The 15,751-nt window shown below is 32.3% G+C and overlaps 1 protein-coding gene across 1 annotated transcript; it reads left to right on the forward strand.

Annotated features, from left to right (window-relative positions):
- The first annotated feature begins 7,262 nt into the window (after positions 1–7,262).
- On the forward strand, positions 7,263–10,245 carry LOC139891940 (uncharacterized). The gene is made up of 3 exons (XM_071874970.1): positions 7,263–7,744; positions 7,922–9,152; positions 9,541–10,245. The coding sequence occupies exons 1-3, from the start codon at positions 7,263–7,265 to the stop codon at positions 10,243–10,245; spliced, it is 2,418 nt and encodes an 805-aa protein (XP_071731071.1).
- Positions 10,246–15,751: the final 5,506 nt, after the last annotated feature.

Below are 15,751 nucleotides of genomic sequence, written 5' to 3' on the forward strand. Positions count from 1 at the left end.
ATAGCATGAGATTCCACTCTTGATTATTTCATGCATGACTAATCAATTTTAACTTCTACCATGAACTAGTCAACTAACTAGAACTCCTTTTAACCCCACTCACCACTCACCACTTACCACTCATCATTCACTCCATTTCTCTTCCAATTCTCTTTCTAATTCTCTCTCAACACATACACACACTTATGAACGAATTTTTCCAGTAGCTAATCATCATCTTCATCAAAAATTACTTCAAGAATCAAGCTATAATCATCTTAGGAAGAACACTTCAGAAATCCTTTCAAGTTTACTAGTTTACTTCCAAACTTTCTAATCCATTCCAAGTAATCATCTAAGATCAAGAAATCTTTGTTATTTACAGTAGGTTATCTTTCTTATTCAAGGTAATATTCATATTTAAACTTTGATTCAATTTCTATAACTATAAACTATCTTAATTCAAGTAAAAATCTTACTTGAACTTGTTTTTGTGTCATGATCCTACTTCAAGAACTTTCAAGCCATCCAAGATCCTTTGAAGCTAGATCATTTATTACCACTTCCAGTAGGTTTACCTACTAAACTTGAGTTAGTAATGATGTTCATAACATCATTCGATTCATATATATAAAACTACCTTATTCGAAGGTTTAAACTCGTAATCACTAGAACATAGTTTAGTTAATTCTAAACTTGTTCGCAAACAAAAGTTAATCCTTCTAAATTGACTTTTAAAATCAACTAAACACATGTTCTATATCTATATGATATGCTAACTTAATGATTTAAAACCGGAAAACACGAAAAACACCGTAAAACCGGATATACGCCGTCGTAGTAACACCGCGGGCTGCTTTGGGTTAGTTAATTAAAAACTATGATAAACTTTGATTTAAAAGTTGTTCTTCTGGGAAAATGATTTTTCTTATGAACATGAAACTATATCCAAAAATCATGGTTAAACTCAAAGTGGAAGTATGTTTTCCAAAATGGTCATCTTGACGTCGTTCTTTCGACTGAAATGACTACCTTTACAAAAATGACTTCTAACCTATATTTTCGACTATAAACTTATACTTTTTATATTTAAATTCATAAACTTAAGTTCAATATGAAACCATATCAACTTGAAACACTCAAAACGGATTTAAAACGAAGAAGTTATGGGTAAAACAAGATTGATTAATTTTTCTTGATTGTAGCTACGTAAAAATTGGTAACAAACCTATATTAATCATATCCTAGCTAACTCATATTGTATTATACATGTATTCTAATATATTATGTAATCTTTGTGACGACTCGGGAATTTCCGACTAAATTTAAACTTAATCTTTATATGAATTCGACACGATAAGCAAAGTCTGTAAAGTTGAATCTCAAAATTTTTGAACTGTTTCGTATATTCAATTGACCTTCAACCATTCTCGACGATTCACGAACCACTAATTGTAAATAGATACATAAATATTTAAACATATGAATATATATAATAACAATTTGAAATATAATTTGAAATATTATATGTTGTTGTTATTAAAGCTAAGTATATAAAATAAAATAAAAATACGATATTATGATAATAAATATTTAAAAACATATCTATGTATATAAATAATGTATATTAAATATATATTTTGTGATTTCGAATTTATTTCGTAAACGATGGTAACGCTCAATTGTTATTAAATGAATAGTAAATGAGTTAAGAAGGAACTAGACAAATGTTCGTGGAGATTCCTACTTAAATTTCCTAAGTATGCTTTACAATAATTTCCTCGTGAATATTGATAAGTTAATTATTTAACTTTCATATATGTAAAAGTGAAATCAGATAAAGTAAATAATTTCGATAATGGGTGTCAACAAGATAAACCCATCTGACATGATATATTAAGATAATTTCGTACGTTTAACTATTCATGGGACTTAACCCTACGAGTCATGAAGAAATTGAAACTTAAAACATGAAACCCGTGATACCTTATAGGTGATTTTACTTTCTTAAATAAAAAAAAAACATTTTATGTTATGACAATCTTTATTAAAACTTTTTAATAAATTGTTATTAATAGTAATATCCTTACTTTCTTTATTATTATTAATGTTAATGTTAATATTAATATTAGCATTGGGATTACTAAAAATATTATTTCTAACATAATATATATATATATATATATATATATATATATATATATATATATATATATATATATATATATATATATATATATATGAAATTGAATAAATGTAACTTGTTATATCTTTTATATTACTTGTATTATTAGTTATTATCATTTAGAATCATTATAATTATTAATATAGATTATCATTATTATAAAAGTAATATAATTTATTAATATTATCATCAATAATATTATTATTAACATTATTATTAACAATTATTATTATCTTTGTTATTAAAAGTATTATTATTATTATTATGACAATTATTATTAATATTAACTGCATTATTTTTTTTTTTATTATTATTAATATATTATAAGTATTACTAATATTATTAATAATATTATTAATATTAATATTATTATTATTATTATTATTATTATTATTATTAATTACTAGTATAATTATTATTTGTAATATTATATTTATTATATTAAAAAACAGATTTATCAAATATATACGCATATGCATATATCAGATATCTCACCTCCACTTTTATTTTATATTTCTTTCTGTTCTGCTCGTGGGCTGCTGTCGACGGTTCTATACTACAAAACAAGTTTGATCATTTTTTTTGTTACTGTATTAATCATTCAAAACGCGTTTTATAGTTAACAGATTCTGCGAGTTTAAAAAAAAAGAAAGGAACACCACCTATTTCTCTGTTCGTCACACTTGAAATCAAAAGCTAGAATTCGTATCAAATTTCAAATTCTGTTAATGAGGTCTTGTTAGTAATCCTTTGTTTAATCTATTTGTAAATTATTAGCCTTCAATTCCTCTTTATCAATTCAAATTTAAGAGTCAAAGTTAATTTATCAAAAAGTCAAACGAGTGTTCATAGAGAAATTCGAGCTCCGTTTGGTGTTTCCAGTTAAATTGAAGTTTTAGAAAGTTTCTAATAACTATTGTGAACAATTTTTATTTAGTAATCATAGTCTGTAACAACCTCAAATGTCGAATTCGATTTAAAGTAATATATGTTCTTATTTTGTTATTTCAGTTTTAATTTAAATAAATTTGCTGCTGTTTTAATCAGTCAAACACTTCTAATTGTTCTGTAAAAGTTTAAATCCTAAAATTTATTTACTAAATTCGTTGTTACTTGGATTATGCTCTCTGTTCGATTTAAGAAGATGATGAATGAGGGAAAATAGATTTAAATGGGTTAAGTAAATATAGATTCTGTTATAATCAGAAAAGGAGAATGGTTCAGATGGTTAGAGTGTTCTGTGGTTAGCAAGGGGTCTCTGGTTCGATTCTGGACTGAGACATTATTTTTAGGAATCACACTTAAAGGTAGTAATTACATTTTATTTATTTATTTATTTATTTATTATTATTATTATTATTATTATTATTATTATTATTATTATTATTATTATGATTATTATTATTATTGTTATTAACATGATTATTATTATTATTATTATTATTATTATTATTATTATTATTATTATTATTATTATTATTATTATTATATTGTTATTGTTATTATATATTGTTGTTATTATGTTAAAATTTATGTTATGATTATTATTATTATTATTATCATTTTAGTTGTTATTAAGTAATATCACTAAATATTATTATTATTATTATTATTATTATTATTATTATTATTATTATTATTATTATTATTATTATTATTATTATTATTATTTTTATTATTATTATTATTATTATTATTATTATTATTATTATTATTATTATTATTATTATTATTATAATTATCATTATTATTAATAACATTGTTATTTTCGTAAATAGTGTGAATCATACCTCGTGTTAGTAGTAAAAATGCTCTCGTTTTTCTTCCCCATCTGTTCATCTTCCAGCGGCCAGAAAATTCTGGCTAACCTGCAATAATCTTGCTATCATATTGCTTTCAATCTTTACGTTACTGTACTTTAATCGCTTCGTTTTTAGATCGCCTGTTTCATTAAAATCATGCATCACATCCCTGTATCCCCTTTTACTCCAATGTCACATCATACCAAATCGAGTATGAAACCTTCATCAGTTGCAGGCAATCAAAACATCTATTATCAACCGATCAATGAAGGAATTTGGGTAAAGGTGGACCGTAACAAACATCAAGCTTCGCCCAAAAACCCTAACCCTAATCTAAACAATCTGCAAAACTACCCTAACCCTAATCTTGACAACTAGCGAAACTCCACATCCAAGCATGGTAAACGTTTTTCGATCCCTAATCTTAACACTTCAAGACTAAACTCTTCTTCCAATCTGATATACAATAATTTCAAGCATCGTGAACACTCCACCAACCTTATAAAACAATTTGGTAACCCAAGATGTAATTCGGCTTTGCCTAATATGCCCAATCCAACAGAACTGATTGATAGGCAACGTATTACCTCTTATTTATTCCACAATTTTCCTGACGATTGGAGATCCATCGACTTCTGGGACATCTTCAAAAAATACGGTAACATCCACGAGGTATATATCCCTAAGAAGACGTTAAAAAGTGGTAGAAAATTTGGATTTGTTCGTTTTCTAGACGTTCCCGAGTATCATAAAGAATCTCTCGCAAGGAGACTCAGTCTCATAGTAGCCGGTGATTTCATGCTTAAGGTCTATAAAGCTCGTGACAAGGAGGCTAATCTTCACGATGGGATTCAAAAACCCACCAAGCCATGTACTGTTTTCGACTCCAATAAAGCCTCCTTTCCTACTACTGATGGAAGGAATTTCAAGGATGCGTTTCTCAATCGTCCAGTCACTAACAACAATATTCACACGGTTAAGGTAAACTCTAATGATGAACTTATTCAAATCCTTGGACAAGCTGTTATTGCTAAAGTCAAAGACCTTGAATACCTTGAATATTTTAGTGAAATTTGTGAAAGTGAAAACCTTAGCGGCTTTACTATCAAATATTTAGGAGGCCATGACTTAATGCTTATTTTTGAGGAGTCTGACCCAGCCCTTGACCTGATAAACAATTCGGCACACCCATTATGGAACTGGTTGGAAGACATTAACCCATGGGACCCCGAGATTTATAAATCATCTGGTAGACTGCCTTATGTCAATATATTCGGGGTTCCTATTACTTGTTGGCTTGAAACCACCTTCAAAGATATTGCTTCAAATTGGGGCGAGGTTATTGAATTGATCAATTGTTCGATTACTAACGAAAACAATCAAGACCTTTCCCACAACTCGGTTATCATCAAGACTAATAACTTCTCCCCAATAAATGGCCAAACTTTAATCAACCCCGGGGACATCAACCAATCCATAGCTTATATCACCGAGGTCCAAAACTTCTCTATGTTTAATTTATACGGTGATATTGATAATTCTTCCAACTGGGATGATGACGTTCTTTCGGATTATCAAATCTCAGACGAAGAATCTCATTTAGATTGTGAAAATCTTGTCGAAGGAAACGATGAATTAAAAAATGGTACAAATCATCACAATTTCGAACAACCTCATATAGACACCCCACCCGAAAACCATACCGCAACTAACCCCTCCAAACGTATGGAAACAACACAACTACAATCCCCTAATGTATCGACCTCAATCAATTGTTATGACACCCCAAACTTAAAATCACAAACTCCTCCAGTGTCCGAAACCAACCCCAACACCTCCTGTACTATTCGAAACCCAGGTCCACTAAATGTTGACGAGTCTGATGGACCACCCCCTATCCCCAACTTCACGGTCCATGAGCCCTATAGTACTAGCCCAAGCCCAACAAACCTTGATTCAACTATCCCATGCTCTCGGCCCACTCCTGTCACCCATGACCCAACCTTAACAACCCAAGATGAATCTGATTCGGTAAGGCCCACTAACTTAAATACCAACATGGGTAATATCAATTCTGTTATACCAGACCATATCCCAAATCCCCTTGACCTGAACATCACCACTGACGTACCTACTGACCAAGCTCCATATATCCATCCTAATGTTGATACCCCTACGCCTTATACTTCCCCTCAACCAAACTCCCCTCTGAACTTTATGCCTGCTCCTAACAACACACAACCTACCAATTCTAACCCCTTTGACCTCAACGCTTTACTATTTTCCGGCAATATCAAAGTTAAAAAGAAAAAGCACAACAATCCCGTCGATAAAACCATTCCTACCCCTAAAATCACAACACAAACCTTCAAAAGGGTTAGTAGGGACGACATCCCTAAATCAACTCCCGTCATCCCATAAAACCCGGACAAAAAAAGACCAAGATCCAATATTATGTATATCAAACACCTTGCGAGAAGCGGCCAAAAACTTAGAATTTCTCATTTGGCTAAACGAAACAAATCTTCATCTTTGGTTGGCGGAAACGTTCCTTGTAACTCTAGAGGAACTCATAATGATGCGGTTCGTACCAAGATTAATAATAAAGCAGGCCCATCCACTAGTAACAGCATAAACACGAATGAGTTCGGGAAAAGTATCAGGATCCATAGTAACTTCCAATGATCCACTCCTTGTTGCATCATTTATCTGTAAGTTCTTCTTTTTAATGTGTACGATTTCTTTAAATATTCAGGGTATTGGGCAAACGAGTAAAATAAGTTGGCTTAAACGTATTTGCAATAAAGAAAAACCTACTGTTTTAGGTCTTCAAGAAACTAAATGCGGTCAAACACGTGATGATATCATAGAATCCTTCTGGGGTAACTCCGACTTTAAATTCGTCCAAAAGGACTCGATTAGTGCTTCCGGTGGTATCCTAACGATTTGGGATACCAACAATTTTTCTTTCAATCTTGCCATAGAGGGTGAATTCTTCCTTGCAATCTGCGGAACATGGGCGGGATACGATTCTGAAATTGCACTTATCAATGTCTACGACCCTCATTCTAGCTAGAAAAACGTAGGTTCTGGAACGAATTATCATCCTTAATCAATTCCCTTAGCATTCCACACATCATTTTTGGTGACTTCAATGAAGTTAGAAATAAATCGGAACGTATGAATTCGAAATATAAACAGTTATGGGCTGATAATTTTAATAATTTCATAAACAACTCGGGCTTATTTGATCTACCACTTGGCAGTAAAATGTTTACTAGGATTTGCGAAAAACAATGAAATTTAGTAAACTAGATAGATTCCTCCTCTCCGATAGCATTTTTTTAATCTGGCTGAACATTTCTTCCAAAACTCTCGATCGCGATCTCTCGGATCATTGTCCTATTATCCTAAAAAATAACTTTCTCGACTCCGGCCCTAAACCAATACGTGTGTTTGATACATGGCTGGAACTCAAAGATGCCGACACCGTCATTAAAAGGGCTTGGATGATCCCGATCATTGGTAATAGACCCAACTGTATCTTCCGTAATAAACTTAAGAACGTTAAAATGGAACTTAAAAAACTTAGTAACCAACTTGATAATATTGATTCACAAATCCGAGATCACCTATCTGAATGTAATAATTGGGAACACATCGCTGAAAACAAACCTCTTTTTGAATCGGAAAAACAACAATGGGTTGAAGCTAAAATGCAACACATCATTAAAGAAAAAAAGAAAACAAACATGCTTAAACAAAAGTCAAGAATAAAGTGGGCACTCGAGGGCGACGAAAACTATAAATACTTCCACAATTTTATTAAAAGAAGGACAAGCAAAAATAACATTCATGGTTAGTCAATAAATGGTACATGGTCCGAAGACCCTAACTTAATCAAACAAGAAGCATATTCTCACTTTAATAACATCTTTAAATCCAAACATCTCAGTGACGGGTGTAGTTTCGATAACGTACCACATATCGAATGCATCTCTCCTGTAGATAATCTTCTCCTTGAAGCTGAATTCAGCGAAAACGAGATATGGGAATCCCTATGCAGTTGTGACAGTTCCAAAGCACCTGGTCCAGACGGGTTCAACATGAAATTCTTTAAAAATTATTGGGACTTGATCAAAGGCGATCTCATTAAATCACTCGAATGGTTCTGGACTAACTCGAAAATCTCCAAAGGGTGTAACGCTTATTTCTTCACCTTAATACCGAAAAAGCCTAACCCCGTCGATCTAAACGATTATCGACCAATTTGCTTAATAGGTAGTTATTACAAAATCCTCACCAAAATTCTCTCCAACCGTCTTGCTAATGTCATCCATAAAGTTATAGGTTCCGAACAAACCGCATTTCTTAAAGGCCGCAACATCCTTGACAGTGTTCTAATTGCAAACGAAATTATTGATGAATTAAAATGCAAAAAACGGAAAGGACTAATCTTCAAAGTTGATTTCGAAAAGGCTTTTGACTGCATCGAATGGGATTTCCTATTTAATACCATGCAATTCATGGGCTTTGGCTCAAAATGGATTAGCTTTATTCGAGCATGTCTTTCCTCTTCATCCATATCTATATTGATCAATGGCTCACCCACCAAAGAATTCTCCCTCGAAAGGGGAATCCGCCAAGGTGATCCCATATCGTCGTTCCTCTTCATCATCGTAGCCGAAGGCCTTAATATTCTTACCAAAAGAGCATTGGCCAATGGTCAATTACAAGGTCAAAAAGTCGGTCACGACAACCTCGTTGTCACTCATCTCCAATATGCGGACGATACTATCTTTTTCAGAGAATGGAACAAAAGAAATGAAAAATATATCTCAAAACTCTTAAAATGTTTCGAAAATATTTCCGATCTTAAAGTCAATTTCTGCAAAAGCAAGCTATACGGTATTGGTACATCCATCAGTGAAACTAACCATATGGCCAACTACATAAACTGCTCCGCAGGATCTACCCCGTTTACTTATCTCGGTCTCCCCATCGGCGTTCCCACATCTCACTCCTCATCTTGGCAACCGATCATTGAGAAGTTCGACAAAAGACTCTCGGATTGGGCCGCCAAATCTATTTCTTTCGGTGGACGCCTTACGATCATTAAATCCATACTTACTAGTATTCCACTATACTACTTCTCACTATTTCACGCACCACCCGCAATCCTTAAGGTTCTAGAATCTAGAAGACGGAGATTTTTCTGGGGGGGTTCTTCTAATGAAAATAAAATTAACTAGATCAAATGGAATCAAATCATCTTGCCATACGAAAATGGTGGTCTAAACATAGGGTCCCTTTTTGCAAAAAACATATCCCTACTGTGTAAATGGTGGTGGAGATTTAAAAATGAAAATAACGCTTTATGGGTTAAAATAATCAAAAGCATTTATGGGCCAGGGGGGGGGGGGGTTGGATACTAACGTTTTATGCAGGAACATTTCAGGTCGCACCATATGGAAAGAGATTATTAAAGCCGGAAAAGCTGCTGACAACTTAGGCTCCTCCTTCTCATCTTCCATCTCAAAGTCTATCGGCAATGGCACTACTATCAGTTTTTAGCATGACACATGGATTGGTTCTGATAGTCTCAAATCACTCTTTCTTCGAATTTTCATGTTAGACCCCCAAAAGGACGCAACGGTTGCTGACAGAATCTCGATCATCAACTACACATCGGTTGGAAATTGGAACTGGACCCGGTCACCGAGTGGTCGAACATTAGATGACCTTAGGGAACTTAACAATCTAATCTCAACCGTCAGTCTATCCGCCCATCCAGATTCATGGAAATTCACTCTCGATCCTTCTGACATTTTCACAACTTCAACTATGTCAAAGTTGATCAACTCACTAAAATATGACATCCACTCAAAAAACTTATCACTCCCTCGTAACAAATTCGTCCCTCAAAAGATATTTATATTCTCATGGAGAGTCATTCAACAAAAAATCCCGGTAAGATTCGAACTCGACAAAAAAGGAATTGACCTACACACCATTTTATGCCCATTATGTGATCAACATATCGAAACTATTGAACAAGTGTTGATAAATTGCCATAAAGCGAATTCTATCTGGTCTCATTTGTTAGTTTGGTGGAATCAAAATAACACATTAATATCCAATATCAATGATGCTATCATCCATGACCAAGGTTTCTCGTGCAACTCCATAGGATTATCCTTATGGCAAGCTACTAAATGGATTACTTGCTACATCATTTGGAAACATAGGAACCTAAAAGTCTTCACAAATAGAGAATAGAACCCTTTCATGATTATCTCCGAAATCCAATCGCAATGCTATAGTTGGATCTCAAGCCGATCACGGGAAAAATTCCCAATTGAATGGCATCAATGGCTCATCAACCCCTCTTCTTATACAGCTCCGTTTTTAAACCGCACGGGCATCGGTTAACAAGACAGTTAGAAAATTCGGGTAGTGTTCGTAGTTTCTAATTGGCTTACGAGGGTAGATTAAAAGGGTAGGTTTTTGGCAACTTTGTAGCCGCTTCGATCGGCACTATTTCCTACTCCTTCCCTGCTTGTTCCTACAAGTTCGTTCCTTCATAAGTTTTGATTAGTCTATGATGCTCCCGATTTATCTCCAATAGTTTTTAGACTCCATATTCTGAATCATGATACTGTGTATACAAATTGTATAGTTGAGTGTAGGGACTTGTAACGATATCTTCGGTTTATAATATTAATAATACTTGTTGCTTTTCAAAAAAAAAATCGAAAATATTAATAGTAGTGTCTTTTTATAGATAATAAATTTTTAATATTAACATATGTATTATTATTGTATTATCACGAATATTATTATTATGTAATTTCTAAGACTAGTATCATAACTATTATTAAGAGTAAAATTAATATTTTTACAAGTATTATTATTAATATCACTATTTTTATCATTAATAGAGTTATTATTAACATTATTAACATTATTACCTTTATTAGTTATATTAAATATTATCAATATTAACATTTTTACATGACAAATATTATTTAAGTATTATTATAATTACTAATTTCAACAGACAAAGGTTATATATACAAAAATATATTTAATATATATAACCTAACTATATCAATAATTGTATATATATATAAAAGGAAAATATATATATAATGAAACTTATTGATTTATTATATATAAAATTACATCACTAATAATAACAATATATATATATATATATATATATATATATATATATATATATATATATATATATATTTGTTCGATTACAATTATGTGTGTTAATATATATACAAATGATATAGGTTCGTGAATCCGAGGCCAACCCTGCATTGTTTAGTATTGTCGTATGAATATTTTTACTACAAAATATTGTAGGGTGAGTTTCATTTGCCTTTTTACCCTTTATATTTTTGGGCTGAGAATACATGCGAAATCTTTATAAATGTTTTACGAAATAGACACAAGTAATCGAAACTACATTATATGGTTGAATGATCGAAGCTGAATATGCCCCTTTTAGCTTGGTATCCTAAGAATTAGGGAACAGACCCCCTAATTGACGCGAATCCTAAAGATAGATCTATCGGGCCCAACAAGCCCTATTCTAGAATTTGGAATGCTTTAGTACTTTGAAATTATCATGTCCGATGGGTGTCCCGGAATGATGGGGATATTCTATATGCATCTTGTTAATGTCGATTACCAGGTGTTCAATCCATATGAATGATTTTTGTCTCTATGCATGGGACGTATACTGAAATATGAAATCTTGTGGTCTATTAAAATTATGAAATGATTATTATGATAAACTAATGAACTCACCAACCTTTTGGTTGACACTTGAAAGCATGTTTATTCTCAGGTATGAAAGAAATCTTCCGCTGTGCATTTGCTCATTTTAGAGATATTACTTGGAGTCATTCATGACATATTTCAAAGACGTTGCATTCGAGTCGTTAAGTTCATCAAGATTATTATTAAGTCATTCATAGTTTGGATATATTATGAAAGGATATGTATATCTGTCAACTTTCGATGTAATGGATGTTTGTATTTTAAAAACGAATACAATGTTTGTAAAATGTATCATATAGAGGTCAAATACCTCGCGATGTAATCATATGTTCTTGTATTCGTCCTTATGTATTAGGACGGGTCGCTTCATGTGGTATCAGAGTGGTGGTCTTAGCGAACCAGGTCTTGCATTAGTGTGTCTAATTGATAGTTGTTTAGATGCATTAGTGAGTCTGGACTTCGACCGTGTCTGCATGTCAAAAGTTTTGCTTATCATTTCTTGTCAGAAATTACCTGCTTATCATTCTTAATCTAGACACGTTTTACTGCATTGACTGCATGAATAGTGTATAGACAAAATTTATATCTTAGCGTATCTGATAATTCATATCTTAACGTATCTATTACTATAGACTTTGCTTGACAGCTTCCGTAGATTCCTCCGTAACTTATGGGATTTTAGTATTATATATGCATATGTAAATTATGTATTGTAGGGTACTAATCTACATCCTAAAATCTATTTCTTAACGAAAATCCTTCATCTGATCGTATGAGATGAATCCCTCAACCAGTTCGAGTCCCTCAGATTTCGATAGCTATTCCGATAGTTATTCCGACAGCTATTCTGACATGGATATTCACCTAAGCTCCGAAAGCGGTGTCACCAGAATGAATCAATCAATCAACCATCTCCAATTCATCTGATGGGTTCGTAGTCTACTTAATCATTGGAGACAAGAAGAAGCGATCCCTTTCATCCACCATATTGTCCGCTGGGCGAAGAACTTGAAGCATTCACCGGCGAACCAATCCGAAACACCATTTTCAGCCTCATTTCTAGGGTAGCTCGACACGATTATATTCTATCTAAAATCCTAAACCTTATTCATTCGCTCGTTCCAATCGACAAACATCCCAGAATAATAGAAGAAGTCAACGAATTTCGCGCTCGGGTAGTGACTTTGGAGAATATGATGCAAAATTTACCAGCTTCAGCAACATCACCAGCACCAACATCAATACCAGTACCATCAACAACCCAAGTTCAACATCACACACCTTAACATCTCATTATGTACCTCGAGCATAATCATCAATTTGTGAATCGTTCTACATCAATTATCTTCGTTCGACATGGCGATTATGTAATCTCTAATGTTTTAGAGATTATATATTCTTGTTCTAACGGTAAACCAAATGAGATTGATAGCATATTAACTCATTAAATCCATGATTACATCTGAAGAAAATATATATGTATATATATTTTTTTATAAAGATTGTAATTAAAAACTCTTTCGTACAAACTGTTAATGGTGAAAATATTTTAACGGGTAGGTAATACCTGAGGAATATATAGATTTCACATTAATAAGTACACTGTACATTCTTTCAAATCTAATTCAACAATCATTTACTATCCTATTTACAACCACCGATATACGTATCTGTTCACCGCAAAATAACCATTTTCATTCAATTTCATATTTGGATTTTGATCTATCAGAATCCAAAAAGTGGCATAATGAAGAAAACATTGGACAAAAATAAAATTTGTTAGAAACAAACAAATTAACCATGAGAAATTTTTGTTAAGAATCCACGCTAACAAAATTCTAGCTAACTGTTCCTAGCTAACTGTTAATTCCTTATTACATTTTATTATCGTAATTTATTTATCGCAGTTTATTTATCGCAATATATATTCTCGCAATTTTAATTATCGTCATTTAATTTCTGTTATTTATTTTACGCACTTTATTTATCGTCATTTAAATACTGTTATTTACGCATTTTAAATATCGGGACACGTATACAATGTTTTGACATATTATATCGACGCATCTATATATATTATTTGGAATAACCATAGACACTCTATATGCAGTAATGATCGAGTTAGCTATACAGGGTTGAGGTTGATTCTATAATAATATATATACTTTGAGTTGTGATCGAGTCTGAGACATGTACACGGGTCACGATACGTATTAATTAATTCAAATATTATATATTAAACTATATATGAATTATTGGACTGTTAACTGTGGACTATCGATTGTGGACTAATAATATTGGACAATTAAAATGAATTAAAATATTGATTATAACATATGAAACTAAACATTTCTTCAAGTTTGCCACTTGATTTCATCCTAAACCTCATTTGTATCTTGACGATTCCAAACTGCGTTCAAACCTTTCATGATTCTTGAAAACACCTCAATCGAAAGGATGAACCAACCGCACTTTACCTAAGGAAGAAAAGATTGATACATATAGTTATGCACCTGAAAAACTCTCGAAAACTGAGTAAACGTTTAACACGTAGCTGTGCAAATTCCTTTAACGTTGTTATTATCGAAAATAACTTTGCAATCTCTTTCCAAATTAGCAAATTTTGTCACAGCTCCAGCAAGTCAACTTCGACTTTCATTCGGATTAGCCTTATTATAGCCTTGATATATAAGTCTGCCTTTCGTCATCATTGTCGGGGAACCTTTTATATTCCACCACATTAGCAGTAAACTTACCAGCAACTTCATTACTCATTAACTTAAGTCACTCCGAAGAACTATTATATTCGTTCATTAAAACCCTATCATATACTCATCCGCATTTTGTAACGATAATTGCCGTACCAGTTACCGCGAATCAGCAATCAGTGTTTAGAAATCTCGTAGCATGTCTACATCAACAGTTATATGTATACATATAACATTTACCTCTTAGAATTATGATCTTCCATTCTGAAAATTCTGAAAAGCACCCAGCCTACGAATCAATACATTGAACTTTGAAAAATCTGATGAAACAGTGAAAACTGAAGACTGCCTTAACAGTCAAAAGTTTAATGATAAAGAATGGAGTGTTGGTAACACTCAATGGAAAATTTGTACTGGAAAAATGGATGGAGCAAACTATAAAGGAGACTCTGAACAAATCACAAGGACTAAACTTGTACATAAAGAATCCTGATGATTCTAATTCTGATGAAATCTTTAGTGAATATCTTGCTCCTTAATCACTCTAAATCATTGTGAATGAATTTCTTCATCACAATTTGATTCTAAAATCCTAAGATATTATCGTATCTTTCATTATGAATATCCTCAATATTTCTGAAGATATCTTCATAAATATTCTCGTCCGATATTAATTATCTCTCCGCACTATCTGTGATATATCATAAAGGAAACTATTTTAGTTTCTAAATTCTGAAAAATTCGAATTTAAATTTTGAATGATTTTGAAGTAGTGTTGGAAATTGATGCATGAGTTAGTATAATATAATGACACTTAATCAACGTTATTATATTACAGTAAGTCATGCTGAGTTTCTAATGGAACGTGATGATTCACAGACTATAACGTCATCATGTGCCATGTTACACAACTCTTACTTTCTATCTAATCTCCAAACATATCAAGAACATATTTTTCTGAAAATTCTATCTTTTCCCTTGAATTCCGGAATTCAACCAAGACAACGTCAAAAGTTAAGACGCACCTTATTTTCTAAATTCAACCATGACTAGTTAAAAGTTATGATGAAACTTGTCTTTCTCATTTCACTCTTTTGTGATAGCTTCATTCGTACTCTTCGAATAATCGAATTATTTCATCCTTATTACTCAATGATGATAAAACTCTATTTATCAACTTATATTCATCGTGAAAACATTTTTATTATTAGCCATGACCACCTCACTTAAATTTCGGGACGAAATTTCTTTAACGGGTAGGTACTGTGACTACTCGGGAA

This window comes from Rutidosis leptorrhynchoides, chromosome 1 (genome assembly GCF_046630445.1).
Source record: "Rutidosis leptorrhynchoides isolate AG116_Rl617_1_P2 chromosome 1, CSIRO_AGI_Rlap_v1, whole genome shotgun sequence".
NCBI classification, from domain to species: Eukaryota; Viridiplantae; Streptophyta; class Magnoliopsida; order Asterales; family Asteraceae; genus Rutidosis; species Rutidosis leptorrhynchoides.

Coding starts and splice junctions, on each gene's coding strand:
- LOC139891940 (XM_071874970.1), top strand. CDS start 7,263: ATGAAATTTAGTAAACTAGATAGATTCCTCCTCTCCGATAGCATTTTT. Junction 7,745..7,921: donor AAACAAAAGTCAAGAATAAA/GTGGGCACTCGA, acceptor CAAACATCTCAG/TGACGGGTGTAGTTTCGATA. Junction 9,153..9,540: donor CACCACCCGCAATCCTTAAG/GTTCTAGAATCT, acceptor ATCAGTTTTTAG/CATGACACATGGATTGGTTC.